A 22552-nucleotide genomic window follows, 5' to 3' on the forward strand; every position below is an offset into this window, starting at 1 on the left:
ACACATCAATGCTATATGTATCTGCGAACTCATCAACTTTTCCTTCTTGATTTTTTTTGTGAATGTATTCACTTAATATTATATGTAACTTTATGTAACACCTGAGTGGAGATGGGTAGTTGCCTTCTGCCTAACCCCCTTCAATTTTTTTTTGACTTGCCGTTTCAAAAAAACTTTTTTTTTTCTTTCAAATTTCTTTTTTTTCAATCATTTGCCTAGTCTGTTCAAAATTTTGCGACTGGTCCCAAAATTTTTTGGGCCAGTTGGGGTGATGTCACAGTGATGTGTGACGTTTTTTTCTAATTGTTTTAATTTAATCCCTTTTTAGTTTAATGTTGGTTGTTTGATGTCACAGTATTGTGTGACAATTTTTTTTATGTCCGGAATTTAATTTTAATTTAATTTTAATTCAATCTTTCATTGTTTATAATATTTGCACTTTTCTTTTTTATTTCTCTTCATTTTTTTCTCTGTGAAGAGAATTGAAAATGTCTCTTTTTTACTCTTAAGTTAGCAACACATTTTGTGTTTTTCTCCTTTTCACCTTTTACAATTCAAGGTCGTCTGACCCCACTGTCCTTCAAGGACGAATTCGTTTCCCTCACATTCTATTTACGTCACCACTTAAATTCTTTTCCCATCACTTTCAAGTAACCTCCAAATTTTTGCACGTAGTCATTCTTCCGGTTGATTTTTCTAGAATTTTCCAGAATTTTTTAGCGTGTTCACGCCTTTCTTGTATGTGTGGGAGTACTATTTTGCACATGATTGGTGGTGACCTAATCGTGTGGTAATCCCCCATCCAATCACAGTCGTTTCTCTCTCCTGCTGTTCAACTCGCATTTTCCCGCGCTTAAGTGACGCCAGGATTATTATTAACGTTTTTGGTACTGAAGAGTACACACTTCTCTCGGGGATTGCGGTGCGGCTGGTAAGCTGGCCCTCTTGGTCAGCGAGCCACGCCAAACCACCCCAAAGCTCCTTTTTTTGCCATTTTCGCTATTCATTTATTTATACTTTTTTGCGATGCCTAAATGTATTTTTTTTTTATATGTATATATGACAGACCACCCATCCCATTCACGTGGCAAACTGATGCTGTTGTAAGATTATAGAATCAATTAAAGATAATTTTGTGAACGACGCTTCTTTTCACTGTACTTTTTTTACTTGGCATCCATCACTTCAGAATGTCCGACGGTGGACCGGTCTCCATGATGTAAATAATAAGTGGTGAGTAACATTCTCATATTCTTTTTTTTGACCAGTGTTTATTTGCACAAATGTAAAATTTATAGTTGTTATTCAGTCGTCCCTTAACTTTATCTTGACCACGAGCCCTTGCTGTTGGGTTAAATTCACGTGGCACTTAAGCAATTGTCCTCCCACTACTTTCGATCACTTTCGGCCTTTTCTTTACATCAATTTAGGATGCTCCAAATTTATCATCAAAATTTGTTATTTAATTAATCTTTCTTTTTTTTTTAATTATATTAAACTTTATCGACTGAATACATCTATCAAAATTTTACAACCCATTCTCTGTATATAATTATATTTTAATCACTTAATCTACTACGGTACCTCTCTTTTTAAATTTATAATTACTTTAAACTTCGGTACATGAGTATTTGGAAAATATTTTAAAATTGGTACACCTCCTTTTGCTTTTGTAATTTAGGAGTATTGTAATGTACGTCATTATTATGTATTTTATTTTTTTCTCTATCTATGCACATTTGGTCATATATCCTTAGTTTATGTTTAAAATCATTTAAATTAGTTGACCCATATAATATAGCTTTATTATCTACGGTATCGGGTATGCCATTAATGCAATATTTCATTAAAGATTGTTCATCAACATTATTTTGAATTGCAATTTCTTTTAATTTTAAAAAATATTCTTGCACTGATTCGTGCGTATGCTTTTTCCTATTTCTTAAAATTTCATGAATTTCGGCTGAGTTATAGGTAACAAGAAATTCATCGATTAATAATTCTTTTAATTGATCAAACGAATTAATGTTAGGATGGCTACGAAGAATTATCAACGCATTGTCGCGTAAACACCTTTTTGCATATACAAATTTATGTAAAGGAGATAAATTAAAAAATTTAGCCTGATCTTCAAATACTTCGAACCACCAATTAACATTTTCGTGTTTTTTGCCTTTAAAATTTGGAACAACTGTTTGAAAATCTGAAAAATCTATTCTAAATTCAATTGCATTTACATTTTGCGTTACCTTTGAATTATTTTTTTCCACATTGGCACAAATTTCAGTATTATTAAAATTATTAGAAGTTTGTATACTTTTAGAATTAACCGAATTCGGCTCCCTATATATTCCACAATTACTTTTAATATTATCATGATTATCATTGATATTACACTTATTAATTATTTCTTCTTTCTTATTTTGATACGTAAACCTTTTCAAAAATTTTGTAAACAATAATACAAGTAATAATAATGACAAAATAAATAATGCAAACAATAAGAGAATATTAACATAATATACTTCAATATTTTGAACCATTTTAGCTCATTATGCTTAGAATTTTCATTTCTTACTAATAATCAATATTTTTTTTTCCTTCAAAATTAACTTTAATGAAGAGCATAATTTCACGAAATACTTATAATATTCAATTAAATAATAAGAAACAATTGAACTTCCTTTTAAAACTAAATAAAATTCTTATTTTTAGAAACTAAATGAAAATTCTTATAGAAATTGAATATTTTTCATAAAAATAACTTACCCATTTAGAAGAATGGCGCGTTTAGTTGTCATAATGCAAATTTATACTTATATATTAAAAGGCTTGAATTAAACATTTTGCGTGAAGATACGCGAAATAATTTTACTAGTTACTCTTTCTAGATTTATCAAGAAAGTGTTCACAAAAGTGTTTATATTTGATTCTAACCATTTGTAAGTCCAGATCCTCCTTCCAGATGTTTTCCATGATTTCGATGCAAGTGTTCTTTTAGATGTCGACACCTAGGTGAAGAACGTCACTTTGAACTGTATCATTCTTCTCTTGGGGGGCTGGGGATTTTTCGGAGTTGAAATTCTCCATATGGCTTTTGATGATTCTTTGACTAATCCAGATGCGGTGGTGAACTTTAGCATGAATATTTATTGTGACAGAATCTTTTTCGATGGTTGTATTTCGACTTTCGCAGGCGATAAAGTTCCTTTTTTTTTGTTGATTTGACGATCCACTTGCATATTTTTTATTTACTTCTTTTGTGGTGGGAACTATACGGAATTCAGCTTTCTTCATCCCATGCATCCGAACTTGTTGACATATTTGTTGTTTCTTTTCATCTTCTTCTTCGGAAGGTAAAACACATTCATTCTCTTAATCTTTTTTTTGAAGAGAAACGATGGATATGTTCTTTGCTGTTTATATCTGGGGCCATTATTACCAAACAAATTACTTGTGACTGCCGGCTTGTCATGTTACGTCTTTAAAGGCTAGATAATTGAAGAGACTTAGGCAGCTTCTGTTAAAAAGGCATTTTATTACTTTAGATGGAGTATTGTAAACATTATGAGTGGGATATTTACATCAGGTTTCCCCCTTTACAGGGATTGTTTGGCTTGGCCCAGCTTTATCTAGCCATTGAAAATATGAGAAAGACACGCAATTTTGCTTGTCCTGAGCTTTTAATGTGAGATTCTGAGAGGGCGTGGTTGCAAGTATCTTCTTTTCTGAATGAAACGTCATTCAATTTATAAAATTTAGAGGTTTTGATTCGCTAAAAGTATCTCGCCACTCTGACGGTGGGAACTTTCTGGGACTATCTTCATTGATGAATTATTGTCCATTAACTTCAGAAAATAATCTTTTATCTGGCCTTATCTGGTTCATCTTGACTTTTTATGGCTCTTTGTGAGAGAGACCGACTTCTACATCTTAAACTTGATAAGAAACATATGTTTTAAGCTTACCAGTTAATATAGAATGACTCGTATGAGAAATTCTATATTACATATATATATATATATATATATATATATATATATATATATATGTCATGTTACGTCTTTAAAGGCTAGATAATTGAAAAGACTTATACGGCTTCTGTTAAAAAGGCATTTTATTTCGTTAGATGGAGTATTGCAAACATTATGCGTGGGATATTTACATCAGGTTTCCCCCTTTACAGGGATTGTTTGGCTTGGCCCAGCTTTATCTAGCCATTGAAAATATGAAAAAGACACGCAATTTTGCCTGTCCTGAGTTTTTAAAGTGAGATTCTGAGAGGGCGTGGTTGCAAGTATCTTCTTATCTGAATGAAACGTCATTCAATTTATAAAATTTAGAGGTTTTGATTTGCTAAAAGTATCTCGCCACTCTGACGGTGGGAACTTTCTGGGACTATCTTCATTTGACGAATTATTACCCATTAACTTCAGAAAATATCTTTTATTTGGCCTTATCTGGTTCATCTTGACTTTTTATGGCTCTTTGTGAGAGACCGACTTCTACATCTTAAACTTGATAAGAAACATATGTTTTAAGCTTACCAGTTAATATAGAATGACTCGTATGAGAAATTCTATATTACATCCCCCCTCCGAAAAAATTTCATTTACTATTAAATTTAGAATCTAGGGTAAAATTATGGTTACTTACTTGCAACCCCTTCCATCAGAATTTTCAATAAAATTATAAGAAAACACACATTAAATTACCAAATAAAAATCTTCAAGCAAAACAAAAATAACAAATGTAAAGTAAAAGCTGTGTATACAAGAAAACATGCATAGCTATTAAGTATAACATTATGTAATGTTTACATCAAATTATCTTCTATAGGTAATGTATCAAAATTTATGCACTCATGAACATATAGCAGAAACATAAACAAAAAGATTTAGAGTCTCTAATCTTATTAAATATTTTTTTTTTCTTCGAAAAATTATGTTTAATAACACCACAAAATGCTGTAAGTGAATATTCTTTTTGTTTTTTAAGTTAATATACAGAAAACAAATTAGAACTAATAACTAAAAAACACATAAACAGAATTTCATTATTCACATATATTTCTAAAGTGAATGAAAGAAATAAGAAAAGGACACAAATGTGTCGATACTCTAGAATTTAATATTCTAGTATCGTTAAGGGCTTGTTACTGGATACAAAGTTGTAGTCCCCAAAAGAAGGAGAACAATCTTGTATCTCAGCAATATTGATACGGAAGATCCTATCTCAAAATACAATAATGAAAAATATTATTTGTTTTTGTTTATATCATATGAGAAATTTCATCCCATATTTATTTTGGATTCGGGTAAACACAAACTTTTTGAGGGGTCAGATCTTCCGTGAAAAAGGGGTAACATGTTCAAATGAACCATGTCCATCACAATTTCATATTTTTAAATTTGTATATTGCAAAACAAATCATATATTTGTTTTTCACTTTAATATTTACATTTTCTATTTAATAAATTTTATTCATGATTAAGCTTTAATTTCTCTGGTTCGTAATATTTTCTTAGTTTAGAAACATGTACAATTTCTGTTTTTTCTTTAGTATGACTATTCTTCTTATTTATTTCGTAATTTACATCAGACATTTTTTGAATGATGCTATAAGGACCACTAAAAGTTGGAGAGAGTTTTCTAGTGTTAGGATATTTAAACTCTTCATACATGACTGTGTCACCTGGTGAAAAGTTTATATCTACAAATCTAGAATCGTAATAAACTTTATTTTTCTCGTGGTATCTTTTTGTGTTTTCGATAGCTATTTTCCTAGCTTCTTCAAGTGGAGGATAAATATCCTCTTTTAAAGGATTTTCATATGGAACTATGCCATTTAATAAATATGCCGGCGGGAATTCCGTAACTGAGTGAGGAGTTAAGTTATATTCCTGAACCACTTCTTTTAATAATTTAGGCCACGGTATCCTGGAAGAATTTTCATTAATTTTGCATTTTAAACGCGTGATTATTGTTTGTCCTAATCTCTCTACTTTGCCATTAGTTTCAGGCCTATGGGCTGTAGTTAAAAGTTGTTTAACTTTATGATGCTTAAGAAATTTTTTGAAATGCGAAGATGTAAAAGCTGCATTTCTATCACTTAAGAGTTTTGCAGGTATTTGATTTTGAAAGATTTGATGGAGAAAAGTGGTATAAGTCTCTGTTGTAATAGATTTTGAAGCGAATGCCCATATATATCTTGTCATATGATCAATAATTAAGGTCAAATATTTCTTTGTTGAATTATAATGATTAAGACCACCAACACTATCAATTGCAAGTAAATCAAAAGGTTTATTAACAGGAGGCATTGATTGTAAAAGCCCAAATCTTTTTTGCCGGGGCTTCTTATTTAATTGACACGTGTGGCAATGCTTAATAAATTTAGTGATATCAGAAGTAATGTTCTGCCAATAATATACCGAAGTTAATAAATTAATCGTTTTTTGCATACCAGGATGTCCAAATTTTTCATGAGCAATTTTGAGTAATTTTAACCGTAATGAAAAAGGTACTACAATTTTAGTAAATCCTTTTTTACGAAGGCATAATACATCATTTATTTCTACAAATTTTCCAGTTAAATTGTCACATTTTTGTGCCTCTATTATTTCATTTAATTGCAAAAGATGTGATACTTGACCTCCATTGTTTACATTTACATTTGAATCTGGTATTTCTCTCGAAAGCATATCTGCTTCTATATTTGTACTACCTTTTGTATATTTTACAACATAATCATACATACTAAGGTGTAAGGACCAGCGAAATAATCTCCCTTTAAGATTTTTAACATTTTTAAGCCAAAGAAGGGCTGCATGGTCTGTATGTATTGTGAATTTCTTTCCAAAAAGGTAGTGATGAAATTTATTTAAGGAGTCCACAATAGCGAGACATTCCAGCTCAGTGATGAAATAGTTCTTTTCATAATCTTTTAATGAGCGGGAGTGGAACGCTACGGGATACAGAACACCAGATTCATCACATTGTTTAAGTACAGCACCAATACCATTTGTACTGGCATCAACAAAAATATGACAATCATGAGAAGGATTAAATATTTTTAATATTGGTTTACTAGTTAAAGCTGATTTAAGATATTCAAAAGATTTTTGACATTCATCTGTCCATATCCATTTAGTATCCTTTTTTAACAAATTATTTAGTGGAGCTCGACTAGCTGCATATTTATCTATAAATTTATTATAAACATTAATAGATCCTAGAAATCTTTGCAAGGATTTTACATTTGTAGGAGGTTTTAATTTTTTAATAGCTTCAATATTACTATTATTTGGTGTAACAGTGCCGTTTGTTATTTCATACCCCAAAAAGTCAATTTTTTGTTTTAGAAAGGAACATTTAGAAAATTTTAATTTAATATTTTCTTGTCTACATATCTCAAAAATTTGTTTAATATGATCTAAATGTTCAGAATAGCTGTTTGAAAAAATAATTATATCGTCAAAATAATTTGCAGCAAATTTAATTTTATGTTTAGTAAGGATTCTACGAATAGTTCTTTGAAAAATGCTTGGGGCGTTTTTCCAACCAAAAGGTAAACGTAACCATTCATACAACCCATTGTGTGTTGCAAATGCTAATTTTTCTGTGTCTTCTGGGTGGATTGGTAAATGCCAATAACCAGAAATCAGGTCTACTGAAGAATAATAAGAACTTTGAGCTAATTTATCAATTAGAGGTTCCATAAGAGGTAACGGTTCAGCGTCCGACTTCGTCACCTGATTCAATTTTCTAAAATCTACACACAAACGCGTTTTTTTATTTTCTTCCTTTTTAAATACTAATGTTACTGGCGCAGAATATGGAGAAGAACTTTCTTTTATTATATTATGTTTCAATAACTCCTGAATTTGGTTATCGATTTCTTCCTGTTGTTTCGGAGATGTTTTATATGGCCTTAAAGAGATCGGTAAATCCGAAGTCAACCTCACCCGTTGTGGTTCTATTCTAACTTTGCCTACATCATATTTATTCTTAGCAAATATATCCTCATATTCCCTTAGAATTCTGAGTAAATCAGAATTTTTCACACTTTCTATCGATTCAGTTTTTTCGTGGATGACGTTCTGATAAATTTCGTTTCCATTACCAGAATTTATCTCAGAAACATTCGAAATCTTTAGATCTTTTTTAACTTTTTCTTTTCTCTTTTCCGTACAACGATTATTTTCGTTTACGTTATTTGTCACATTTATTTCTGAAATTGTTTGTTTAATGTTCCCTTTCACAGTTTCATTCTCTTTTTGTTTACTGTTACTAACACTTATTTGCATTGGATTTTCAGTTATTATTTGTAAAGTCAAGTCACGATTTTCCAGAGGTGAGAAAGTGATCAGTTTTCTGTTTCTCTGGGTAACAATTTGCTTTACACAATTTATAACGATGTGAAAATCACATAAAGATTGTACCCCCAATATGGCATAGTTTAGATCGTTGTTTAGTACTAGAAACTCAGTCGACCTAACCATATTACCAATTTTTAAATTAAGAGTACACTTTTTTGCAAGCGTTAATTTTCCTTTTGTTTGGATAACATTTATCCCTTTACAACTTCTAACGGGAACATTCAATTTCAATACAATATGCTCGGGTATCAAATTTATTGTTGATCCCGTATCCAAGTTTAACATTAATTTTTGCATGCAACTCGAGTTATCTTTTTTCTCTTTTCTATCCTTTTGTACGGATTGTTCACTTTCTATGTATCCTGACACAAGTAATTGATACTTATTGGTCTTTGATTTTCCAGCTTTATTTTTACTTATAGCCGGATTATTTAAACAGGATTGCCCCCAGTGATATGCTTTTCGTATGCCTATTTTTTTGCAAAATTTACACGGTCTGGGCGGTAAATCTCGCATCTCATGAGTCGTCTGATTCTCATCATTTTTATAATCGCTTAAGTGCAGTTTAACCTCCTTTTGCTTTAGTAATTTAGGAGTATTGTAACGTACGTCATTATTATGTATTTTAATTTTTTCTCTATCTATGCACATTTGGTCATATATCCTTAGTTTATTTTTGAAATCATTCAAATTTGTTGCTCCATATAATATAGTTTTATTTTCTACTGTATCGGGTATGCCATTAATGCAATATTTCATTAAAGATTGTTCCTCAACTTTATTTTGAATTGCAATTTCTCTTAATTTTAAAAAATATTCCTGCACTGATTCGTGCGCAAGCTTTTTCCTATTTCTTAATATTTCATGAATTTCGGCTGAGTTATAGGTAACAAGAAATTCATCGATTAATAATTCTTTCAATTGAGAAAACGAATTAATGTTAGGATGGCTACGAAGAATTATCAACGCATTGTCGCGTAAACACCTTTTTGCATATACAAATTTATGTAAAGGAGATAAATTAAAAAATTTAGCCTGATCTTCAAATACTTCGAACCACCATTTAACATTTTCGTGTTTTTTGCCTTTAAAAGGTGGAACAACTGTTTCAAAATCTGAAAAATCTATCTTAAATTCAATTGCATTTACATTTTGTGTTACATTTGAATTATTTTTTTCCACATTGGCACAAATTTCAGTATTATTAAAATTATTAGAAGTTTGTATACTTTTAGAATTAACCGAATTCGGCTCCCTATATATTCCACAATTACTTTTAATATTTTCATGATTATCATTGATATTACACTCATTAATTATTTCTTCTTCCTTATTTTTATATGTAAACCTTTTCAACAATTTTGTAAACAATAATACAAGTAATAATAATGACAAAATGAATAATGCAAACAATAAGAGAATATTAACATAATATACCTCAATATTTTGAACCATTTTAGCTCATTATGTTTTAGAATTTTCATTTCTTACAATTTATCGAATTTTTTTTTTCTTTTAAATTTAACTTTAATGAAGAGCATAATTTCAAGAAATACTTATACATAATATTCAATTAAATAATAAGAAACAAATGTACTTCTTTTTAAAACCAAATGAAAATTCTTATAGAAATTGAATATTTTTCATGAAAATAACTTACCCATTTAGAAGAATGGCGTGTTTAGTTGTCATATTGCAAATTTATACTTATATATTAAAACGTTTGACTTAAACATTTTACGTGAAGATACGCGGAATATTTTTACTAGTTACTCTTTCTAGATTTATCAAGAAAGTGTTCACAAAAGTGTTTATATTTGATTCTAACCATTTGTAAGTCCAGATCCTCCTTCCAGATGTTTTCCATGATTTCGATGCAAGTGTTCTTTTAGATTTTGTCACCTAGAGGAAGAACGCCGGTTTACTTTGAACTGTATCATTTCTTTTCTTGGGGGGCAGGGGATTCTTCGGAGTTGAAATTCTCCATATGGCTTTTGATGATTCTTTGACTAATCCAGATGCGGTGGTGAACTTTAGCATGAATATTTATTGTGACAGAATCTTTTTCGATGGTTGTATTTCGACTTTCGCAGGCGATAAAGTTTCTTTTTTCGTTGATTTGATGATCCACTTGCATATTTTCTATTTACTTCTTTTGCGGTGGGAACTATACGGAATTCAGCTTTCTTCATCCCATGCATCGGAACTTGTTGACATATTTGTTGTTTCTTTTCATCTTCTTCTTCGGAAGGTAAAACAAATTCATTCTCTTAATCTTTTCTTTGAAGAGAAACGATGGATATGTTCTTTGCTGTTTATATCTGGGGCCATTATTACCAAACAAATTACTTGAACTGCCGGCTTGTCATGTTACGTCTTTAAAGGCTAGATAATTGAAGAGACTTATACGGCTTCTGTTAAAAAGGCATTTTATTTCGTTAGATGGAGTATTGCAAACATTATGCGTGGGATATTTACATCAGGTTTCCCCCTTTACAGGGATTGTTTGGCTTGGCCCAGCTTTATCTAGCCATTGAAAATATGAAAAAGACACGCAATTTTGCCTGTCCTGAGTTTTTAAAGTGAGATTCTGAGAGGGCGTGGTTGCAAGTATCTTCTTATCTGAATGAAACGTCATTCAATTTATAAAATTTAGAGGTTTTGATTTGCTAAAAGTATCTCGCCACTCTGACGGTGGGAACTTTCTGGGACTATCTTCATTTGACGAATTATTACCCATTAACTTCAGAAAATATCTTTTATTTGGCCTTATCTGGTTCATCTTGACTTTTTATGGCTCTTTGTGAGAGACCGACTTCTACATCTTAAACTTGATAAGAAACATATGTTTTAAGCTTACCAGTTAATATAGAATGACTCGTATGAGAAATTCTATATTACATATATATATATATATATATATATATATATATATATATATATATATATATATATATATATATATATATATATATATATATATATATATATAAATAAAATTTATATATATAATTTAAAACTCAGAAATTATAAAATTTCTGAGTTTTTTCGAGCCCTGTATATATATATATATATATATATATATATATATATATATATAAATATATACAGGGCTCGAAAAAACTCAGAAATTTTACCCGTCCCCGAGGACGCCTTGTCCAACAATGCACCCGTCCTCCGTTGAAACCAACCCGTCGCTTTTAAATAAATAAAAATATAATTTTCTCCTATTTATTACAAACATTTATATAAATTGCACAATACAATAAATTAGTAGTTACTAGGATTACATTATACAGTAATAAAAGAAATACTATGTTACTAATAGTAACCTAGTATTTTTTTTATGAAATAATTTAAATGACAAGGGTCAAGTTATCTGGAATGTCAAGTTATCCGAGGGTACTGTGTTTTTTAAATGAATCAAATATGACGTTTGCCAGTTGCACAATCAAGCCAATGATTTACAGAGGTTTCTGAACAGAAATCTGAAAGGGGTTTTCCATTTAGGTAGATGTTCATAATTGCTTTTAAAGCTTCTTGTTTAAGACCAGTACGTATTGTGTTTTTTTGTAAGTTTATTGCTGCAAAACCCCTTTCAACCGCTGCAGTACTCCCAGACAGAGAAAACATCAATATATGCGCAGTATGTTGCAGTATTGTGGGTTATTTTGCTGCCTTGTAACTTACAAGACTCTTGTAAGATAACAAAAATTGAAAATGTATCACGAACATTAACGGGAAAATGGCCGTCCGCGCGGACGTCGGATTCGAGAAATTCGTTGTCCGCGGAGAATTTTTGACCGTCGAGGACGGGCGGACGGGCTGTTTTTCGAGCCCTGTGTATATATATATATATATATATATATTAAATTATAGTAATGTATAATAACATCCTTTCCCTTCTTATGACACAAATAACCTCTCTGAAATGTAATTTCAAAAAATACTACTACTCTATTTTTTTTCATATTTCCTCTGTAGCGTAAATGTATTGTTTCTTTAATCATGTAAAATATTGTATTTAAAGTCGTAGCAAAGATTTTGCTTTGATATTTTATTCTTGTTACAAAATTAATTTAAGACCACATTAACCTTTTACACTCTACTGACACCTAAAAGGCGACATCAACAGTCACCACTCTAAAAGTCACTATGAACTTTCAGTTAAACAAGCAAGGTGCTTGCTTTAGAACAACTGGCTCCAACTGGCGGTCCGGGGGCCGCATCCGGCCCGCAAACTAAAATATATTAGTTGTCATTTTTTGAGGTTAATTTTCGTAAAAAAAACAATATGGCAAAAACTCTTCTCGCTAATAAAAACCTAATTTCTTCGTTTCTGTGAAATTTAACATACCAACGGTGCAAAAAAACTTTTTTCTTAGGTTTTGGAATCCAAGAAAATAATTATTCAAATACAAAAATAATCGTGTATGTTGCTCTTTTTTATTTTGTATTTTGTGAATATAATTTAGCATGTGCGTATCAGAAACTCTCCGAATTAATTTTTTGAAATCACTCATTTTGGACAAAAATATTTACACACACATTTGTAATTTTTTAATTTAAAATGTAAATATCTATTCTCGGGTGGTTGCAGCAGACAAACCTCAATTTTCTCATTGAATATTTTGTGTGCTACTATGTAAGTTTTAATACCAACTTTTTTAAAGTTTTATATCTTAACAATTAGATAACTGTTGCACATTAATTGTTTAATACATAGGTGCACATTAAAGATATTGTAGCCCGAATTTTTATTATTTATTCAATATTTTTAATAATACTATTAATAACAATTAAATATTTTTTAAAAATCTACTTATGTCAATTTGTAATTCAATAATTTTGTTTTGTACAATTTGGTAAAAATTTGACAGTAATATTTAATGTTCCTACAAACATAAAAGAGTTCAACATAAAAGTTTGATAAAGTTGCCCCCCGCCATTTGATATGTGGTTTTAAAAGTGGCCCCCGGCCTCCTGTAAGTTGGAAACACCTGCTTTAGAATATCAGTCACCCCAGAGACTCTGTGTACAAACTGCTTATATTTTTCAATTTCACTGTAATTTCACGATGAATGGGATATGGGTCTTCTGCGCGGCCCTGTTGCCCAGCTTTTGTTAAATAAAGAAAAAACTATTGTAGGAAGATCGGGCAATATTTCAAAAGCGTAAAGGAAGAAACTTGTCACTAAATTTAAACTTCAGAGAAGAATAAAGCAAGATGGTTCATACGAAACATAGACCGCCGTAACGATCTTTAATAGAAAGTTTTAAGCTCCAATTCTGGATAGTAGATTAAATAAATACACACTTCTTAATTGAGTTTTTTTGTTGTCACTTATGCCACTTTAAAAGCGTCCTTGAACAGCCGACCCAATTTTGGGTTTACGACTGCTAATGTTCAACTCCGTAGCCTTGTAATTTTGTACCAGTCCAGAAGACAAGGAAACTCTTGGATCAGTACTATCAGAGGTATTTATTTTGGAACATGGAGGACTTCGAGACTCGACAAATTTAACGTGTATCAGTCACCATTTACTACACTGGGAGTCTTTGGTCGGCAAGGATCGAACCCACGACCTGTTGGACACGAGCCCAGTGCCCTACTAACCATGCTATCCCGGCCTAATTATGCCACTTGACGGTATCAGCAAGCCTGCTTGAAATCAAGCAAATTTCTAAGGCAGAGAGTGATTTTTTTGTTTTTTCAGTAGCACCATGCATCTATGGCCAAGAATACGACTTCGGCCACACATTCGTCGCAGCCCGTTTACGGGGAGGATCCAATCATACTCCATTCATTCATCCAGAGATCACAATTTTGACTTGAACCAGAGAACGGTCAATCTCCAATTCAGTATACCAACCGGACTTTCCTGGCCCATTGGTCTTTATTCGGGCGTAGATCGTGGAGGATTTATCTCCCTTGTCATGTCCCAATTATTGTCATTATTCAAAATTTATTCTTCTACTTAAAACGTTATTATGATAAGATATTATTTTAAATTTTTGTAACTCGAGCTCTGCATTATTACTTTATGAGATAAAAGTTTTTTTACTGATAATTATCTTGTTTTCATGGTCTATAATTTATTCTATTTACTACACACACGCACGCACACACACACACGCACACATGCGCACGCACGCACACACACACACATATATATATATTGTCTACAACAAGGGTGTTTCCAACTTACATGGGACCGGGGGCCGCTATTAAAAACACCAGTCAAATGGCGTGCCGCAACTTTATCAAAATTTTTTATAGGACTCTTTTACGTTAGAAGGAACATTAAATATTAATGTCAGATTTTTATCAAATTGTACAAAATAAAAATATTGAATTACAAATTAAAATTAGAAGTAGATTACTAAGCAACATACACGATTATTTTTGTATTTGAATAAATATTTTCTTGGATGCAAAACCTAAGAAATATTTCTTTTTTTTTTTTTTCTGCATCGTTTGGTATGTTAAATTTCACAGAAACGAAAAAATTAGTTTTTTTTTTTTTTTTTTTTTTTTTTTTTTTTTTAACGAAAGGAAAGTATTTTAAACCCATATAGATTTTTTACGAAAATTGTCCGCAAAAAATGACAGTTAATATATTTTAGTTCGCGGACCATAAGAAACCGGATGCTGCCAGCGGGCCGGCAGTTGGTAACCACTGGTCCACAACATAGATTGTTGGTCCATCTACACATCCCAACTTGAACGGTCAAGTTCAAGTATCCAATTTGTTCTCTGCCATAATCATTCACCCATGCAAAGATCTAAATTGTCATCATAAATAAGCCATCAGTCCCAACTTCTAATAATTTTCATTATATTAGTGGGGGTTACGACTTTCCTATGAATTCATATTATAGAGGGTTGATGATCTTTTTTTATTTTTTTTTATTTCTGCTGCAGGGAGGGGGGGAGGGCAAAACTTAAAAAAAATGCCTTAGTAATATTTGAATGGTCTCCGTAGTTAGCAAAACATTTAATGAAGAATTAAATATAATTTCACAAGTTTAACAAAAATTTTAGGTTAACACAATATATTCTTTGCATTTCAGAAATAAAAAATAGTAAATAATAATTTTTCCAATTATTATAATTCCCCCGCATTAAAAATAATGTGGGGAATTCCCCGTAATAAAAATAATACGGGGAATACCCGTATTAAAATAAATAAATAAAAATAGGAATTTATGAGGTCTTTTTATAATAAAATTAAAGTGACTTCTTATCACATTTTTATTACAATCCACTTTATATGGGCTTTTAATCAAGGAGCATCAAAAAATATATAGCAACCATTTGAATCACACAATTTTATTATTTGCAGCATTCAAAAGGGTGAAACAAATGGCTTTCAATTATAAATTTAATGTTTCTTGCAACAACATTTCCCGGAACAGAATAATAAAATAAAAAAATATTATCAAATCGAGTGAAGGGCATTCATCCTACAGCGTGAGCTTCCTAATATTGGAAACTGAAACTTATGAATCTATTACGTCATTTTACTTCATTCAGAAACTTATATAGCCTATATAAATATGCCCGGAACAATGCGTGACTTATATATTTCCTCGACGAAATTATCTACGCTGGTGTTAAAGTACGTGATTTGCTTTTAAAACATATCTTTTCGTAAGTAAAATTTTTTTTCTTCTATTAAGTTAATCATTACGTTAGTGTGTAATAGATTGTGTTGGTTAACATAAAGACCTTAGATAATTATAATATTGGCCAAGGGTGCAGGCAGAATAATATAAAAGGGGGTGCAACCCTCTAACAAACTACCCCCCCCCTCAAAAAAAAATTTAAAATATTCTGTTATTACATTTTGTTTTGTTATTACATATTCTTCCATCTGTTAATATTTTTTAAGATACATTACTTCATTGTTAACATATTTTTAAAAAAAAAAGTACGAATTTCTAGTGCTTGCAAATTTTGCCACGATAAACCGTATTGTTGGCGCTGGCATTGAAACACTAATAACTACAAACAGTAGTTTCGTATACTAACGTGTTTGTGCACGCTTAAAATTGATATTTATTGTGTTGATGAAGTTTTACAGTTGTGAGAAGTCAGTTTGTGTTATACACCTTTGTTAAACTAAATAACTAATAGAAAATATAATATTATTTATATTTTATTAAATGAAATTTAAAAATATAGCTTAGATATCTGCCAAGTTTGTGCATGCTCGGTGTGCATAAAAAAGAATTAAAGATGATTCAGAATTCATTGAAAAAGTTATAAACAGATTTGGACAGCAAACAAGACGATTACAATTCTTGTTTGATTAAACAATTTTTTAACTGTTGTGAATCAATAATTACTTAATTATTTGTTTTTGAATAAAAATATTTTTAATAAAAAATTTTTTATAACAAAATTGTTTTTCTGTATTGTTTTTTTTTAAAAAAAAGCCAGGGGGGTGCAAGTGCACCCCGCTGCCGGCGCCCTTGATATTGGCTACCATTTTAGTTTCAAAATCTCATGTTTGACCAATGTCTGCTTATTTTTGTATCGATGCATCTTAACCTAGAATACAAAATATTTAGTTCTTCTTTTCCTTCCGCTTTGCTTTCTCGTTACCAAAAAGTACGACCTTGAAGTTAAAACTTCACAATGAATGAAAAATGGGCGTAAATATCCTAAGGCACCCAGATAAATTATGATAATAATAATAATAACATCGGGTTCACTTAATTTTGGATGAATATGTAGGTACTACTCATATTATGAGCCGCGGTGACTCAGGGGATGCCTCCTCATTTGCCTCCCAATGAGGTGACCCAATTTCGTAAAATATCCTGAGTGGTACATGGATCAATGTTCTACGTCGATTATAATATAAAATAGTTATATTACAAATATATAATAGAACGCGAATGTTTTGTTTATTTTTTTTTTTCCTTACCAAAATAAATTTCAAGATAATTGGGTCACCAGTTTTCATCTTTTTTGAAAAAGTTAAAGGAAACGTGGGCCCTTTATGGATTAAATTCTTAATTGTTTGACGAAATAACTTTATTACTTGATGTAAGCAGGACGCACACAACAAAAATAATAGGGAATTATTATAATACTAAGTGACTATTTTACGATTTGTAGACTATATTAACTTCATACCAAGTCGCAAATTTAACACCCTAAAGTAAATATTTTGGTTATTATTTTAATGCAAATGAAATAAAATTCAAAATAAAATAACTTATAACCAGCTGTTAGCTTTGAAAGTATGAAAATTGTACTTTTAAGTTTCTTTGATAAATAAAAAGTTAAGAGACCACTTTCATAGTCTTAAAATTGGAAAAGTGGTCAGAACATTATTTCCTTAATTACATTCTTCTAAGAGCAATACGATCTTCTTATCAACCTTATTAAAATAAAAAATTGATTACTTATATTTGGTTAGGAAATTTGTGATTTTTATAAAGGCGTTGCATAGCTGCTAACTTTTATTCTTTTTTTTTTTTTTTTTGATAGATTTTTTTTTAGAGGAAGCAAAATATATTTATTAATGCTTGTTTATGAGTTAAAAAAATTTTTCCTTCAAGAATTTAGCTAAATCAAGAATTTTGAATTATCTTTTAAGTATTTTGAATTAAGTTTTTTTTTTAAAGTGTTAGCAAAATCTACGCTTTTTACTTCAATTCTTTTTATTTTATTTTGACCAGCTCAACATTTATAATCTTTTTTAAAAAAATTATTTCTATTCGAAAATCGCTGTTAGGGATTTCTGTTCTTATAATACTAAACAGCAAGATTTATGACAATATTTAAATCTTGATTCAATAAAATTGATTTAAAATTATTTAATCAGTCACTTCATATACCATAATTTAAACAAATATTTAATCTCTAGTAATCTATCAGACACGGTATTAAGTTTTAGCTAAAAGTAATTTATAATTTCTGCTTACTGTTGTTAATTTTTACAAGTTTTTTCCCCTGTAAATATAATCAATTTCACTAGAAAGGATAAAAATTACTGACCATTCATTTACGCAGAAAAGACAGATTTTTTCCTGTTTTTCTAAACAAGACAAAAAATTTGCAGCATCTGTATTTTATTATTAGTGTTTATTTTGGATAAGCTAAAAATACCTAATTGCCATGATATATTAGTAATAAAAGGTTTCTAATACGGAATTGCAATCATAAATCATCTGATGAATCACAAAATAATCTGTAACTTTTAAACGTAAATGATTTTTTTAGAAAAATTTAATTAAGGTAGCTAATACAACAAAACACTTACTTAATTTAAACATCGTACAAAGATGCTAAATTGTTCCACTTTGTAAAAAAATATTAATGGTAACGAAATTTAAGTTATTTGTTAAGTTTAGTATTCTTCATTATTTAGGTAATTTTTCTATAATTACGTACACAGCTGCCAACTATTTTGGTTATTCCGAAAGAATTTATTTTTATATTCAAAGTGGTAGCGAAGCTCATGTTGTTCCATTAAACTTTTTGAATTACAATAATAATTATAAATGAGTTTGACCACTTCTACATAATAATAATTACAACAAATACATAAAAGCCTATATCTTAATAAATTCTCTTTTTGTACCCCTAGTTTTATACTTGACCTTAATTTTGTATTATATTCCTTGTATATATTCTGTAAATATTTTGTACATAGTTTAGCTTAACTTCTGCTCATGTATATGATTAAACTCGATGTATAAATTTACATTTTGTAAATAATTTACTCACTATTTTAACAACTCATTGTGATATCAATCTCATTACTTAACAATAGAGAAAATATATTTCGATGTTAAAACTGGTCTATTTAAGTGAAATTAAACTTTTTATAATTTCCAGCAACTTCAGAAAGCGTTTGTTATAACTTTTTTAATTTTTCCAAACAGTACTACTTTTCACATCATTCCATAATAATCGACTGTTGAGGGATTAAAAATACTTGGTTATTTCAACGAAACCAATTTATATACAATTTCAGCGTTCAATTGCTCCCAATTTCAGCATTCGAAATGATATTCAAAATAACAAAATTGATTCTTGGTTATAAAATAATAATAACATCGAGGAACTCTTTTTGTTTTCGATTTATGCTACAGGAGATATTTGAATGCATATCAAAAATTTTCGGAGGCTGATTTCAAATCAGCAAAGAGTTTCTCCCTACAAGCTACAGTATTTATACAATTTAATATCGTCCCGCAGTGGACTCTGATGGTTAAGACACGTTTCCCAGCAGATCACCGAAGTCAAGCATCACTGGCTGCGGTCAGTGTGCGGATGGGTGACCACTTGGATCAGTCTGCGTAGGAACCGAGGGTGTGCGGTATTGGTCCTCGTTAAACTGTGCTACCGTAAAGTGCTCGACTTCGCGTGCAGGTCGTTGAGCTACCGAAGCGGGGGTGCCATCCCCTCCGCAGAGGATCAAAATTGTGATGGCATATCTTCGGATCATCCTCCGGGATGTTTCCCAGACCGTCGCCAATAGCCCATTGTGCAGCTCTAGTGCGACGTAAATTAACTACAACTACAACAACAACTACAATTTAATATCATATTCCCCTCCAGGATTTTTTAAAAATTCCCTCCAGGGAATACTAAGTGTCCCACTTCTCTGCAACGTAGGGAGTGGGAGTAGTGGAAGTAAAACGACAATACATCAGTTTATAGTTATCAGTTATATATCAGTTATCAGACTTTTATTTTTCGTTACTTATAAAATAAATTTTGTAAATGCTACAAAATTATACTTTTATACGTTCTCTTAAACTACCAATTTTATTCAAACACACTTCAAGAAAGCTGAAGTTAGGAACAAATGGAAACCTAAATTAAAAGTGGTAAAAAAGTTCGCCATGAGTAACTTCATAAATTGGTGGTAAGTTTACTTACCTTTGAAAAGGTTAAAATCTGCCCGGTAATTATGAAGAAAATCGATACATTTGAAGGTCAGTGCATTTGTCAAATTAATTTTACTTTTATTTTATAGAATATGGTGATAAAAGATAAAAACACTAGAGAAGTAAGTAAGAACACAACCATTTTGCCTTTTAAGAGATTCTCTCTTGATACTACAGAAGATCCGAAAAAGATATTCAACTTTCCATTTTTGATCAATAGCGAGACAATTTCTGTCATTAAAAACGATGGACGTGTTATGTTCATCATACGAGGACCACCTTACACAAAGAAAACGAAGCTCAGCAATATGTTGCGGGAAACATATCCAGCATCTCCTTTCTGCTGTATGGTAAAATTAACAGAAAACTATGAAACTAAGGATGACTCTTCTAATCTCAAGCATGAAACCTTAGAGCAAACAAGACAAGATTGTACAAAAGCGTAAGTATCTCTCTTTTTTTGTACTGTTTATCCAACTTAAATATCAGCACAACAACGCCGAGTTACAAAATCCAAATATTCAGTCTCTTGCCATACTATTAGACGCACTCTATGTAAAATTATACAGTACAGAATTCGTTATCCGGATATCAGAAAACCGGAAAACCGGAACGAAATTCAATAAATTTTCCCGCCATTTAAAAAAAAAAAAAAAAATTTTTCCTCATAAGATTTTGGGATTTTTCTTTCTTTTTTGAAAGATGTTTACCTTACCATCATTTTGGAAATAATCATTAGTGCATCGTTTTTTCTTCTTTTTGAGATTATTTCCAAACATATATATTTTTTAGTTGGGTTTAACAATAAAAAAACGGCTTTTTGTAGCGATTCAGAAAACCGGAAAAATCAGTTATCCGGAATAGCGATGGTCCGGATAATCGGTTCCCTACTGTAATTATCAGGTGATTCTATACAGCTGTATTGTTTTTACTCGGATGAAACCTATTTGCGTTTGTTTGCGCTCCTGTATCAATTGGTTAATAATGTAATAATTTAAAAATAAATACAAATAGGAAGTACAGGGTGTTTATAAAGTCCCGGACCCATTTTCATGTTTAATAACTCATAAAATAATAAAGATAGATTAAAACTAATAACATAAGTGGTTAGATAGACTCAAAAAGTTTCATGACCCTTGTCAATGAACTTCCACGTGTGCCCCCTTCGTGAGGATTGATCTTTTCGGTAAATTCTTCTGTAATTTCTCTGTGCTTGCACTATCGATTTCGTTTCTATGAACCACCCTAAAATCTCTGCTTTCTCTTGTGGTGTATGCATTCTCCTTAATATCCGCTCGAATAAAACATCACATAGAAAAGTATACATCGAACAAACACATCAAAAGTAAACATAACATTGCAATAGTTGCCAAAAACAAAAGAGAGAAAAATGCAATTAATAAGCAAAAGTACAGATATTTAGACTGGAAAATGAAATTATCTGAAATTAACCACACACGCTGACGATATTTACAAAAGTAAAGATATTCAAACCTGAAAAGGAAAATATATGAGTTATTCCATCAATAAATGCCATAAGTTTGCTTATATCTTCATTATTTTATGAGTTATTAAACATCAAAATGGGTCCAGGAATTTATAAGTATATAAAAAATCTCCTGAATAAAAACCCATTACATATTTGTTTAATTATAAAAGTATTGCATATAAACTTGTGCAAATCATATCATTATTAAAAAACAACAGTGCTTCTAATAATTTGATCTAATTATTATAATGCACTCATATAATGCTTGATGTAATAAATATTCTATATTTATATAATATATCGTCTAATTTAACCAATTAATACGCTAGCGTAAACAAGTGCAAACCGGTTTCAGTCACATAACAACAATAAAGCTGTATAGTATCACTTGATAATTAAGATTTTACCTAGAATCTTATAGTGCGCCGAATAAATTGGCCAGGGACTGTACTTTTGAAACTACCTTTTAGATATATACACTTTCCACCAAAGGTTTACATAAAGCGATCATCTTTTATGTTATGATCACTAAATAGTCTTCATGAATAAACATAGTTCCCATCGATTCTTTTTCTGTGCTATAAGCAAAAATAACCTTAATGCATAAAAATATATATACAAAATTAACTTAAACCCGGAAAAGAAACATTTTCGATGCTCCACTCCAGATAATAATCTAACACTCCGGCAATTTTACTATTACAATGTATATAAAATATGCACACCTTTGAGTTTCAGATTTTAATTAAAAAAATTTTTATAAATA

General features: G+C 30.6%; 1 protein-coding gene across 2 annotated transcripts in view; it reads left to right on the top strand.

Moving 5' to 3' along the window:
- The first annotated feature begins 338 nt into the window (after positions 1-338).
- The window catches only part of LOC107441103 (uncharacterized), a 31145-nt gene continuing 8931 nt past the window's right edge, over positions 339-22552 (top strand). The window contains exons 1-2 of one of the 2 annotated variants that reach the window (XM_087161254.1): positions 339-1233; positions 20387-20739. In XM_087161254.1, the coding sequence (XP_087017380.1) occupies positions 20390-20739 (350 nt within the window). In that variant the 5' untranslated portion in view covers positions 339-1233; positions 20387-20389. Of the gene's footprint in view, positions 1234-15908; positions 16036-20386; positions 20740-22552 lie in introns of those variants that run through there. The other variant, XM_016054255.4, reaches the window with a different exon arrangement.

This window comes from Parasteatoda tepidariorum, chromosome 4 (assembly GCF_982258835.1).
Source record: "Parasteatoda tepidariorum strain Cologne lab strain chromosome 4, Ptep-v5.0, whole genome shotgun sequence".
Classification (NCBI taxonomy): Eukaryota; Metazoa; Arthropoda; class Arachnida; order Araneae; family Theridiidae; genus Parasteatoda; species Parasteatoda tepidariorum.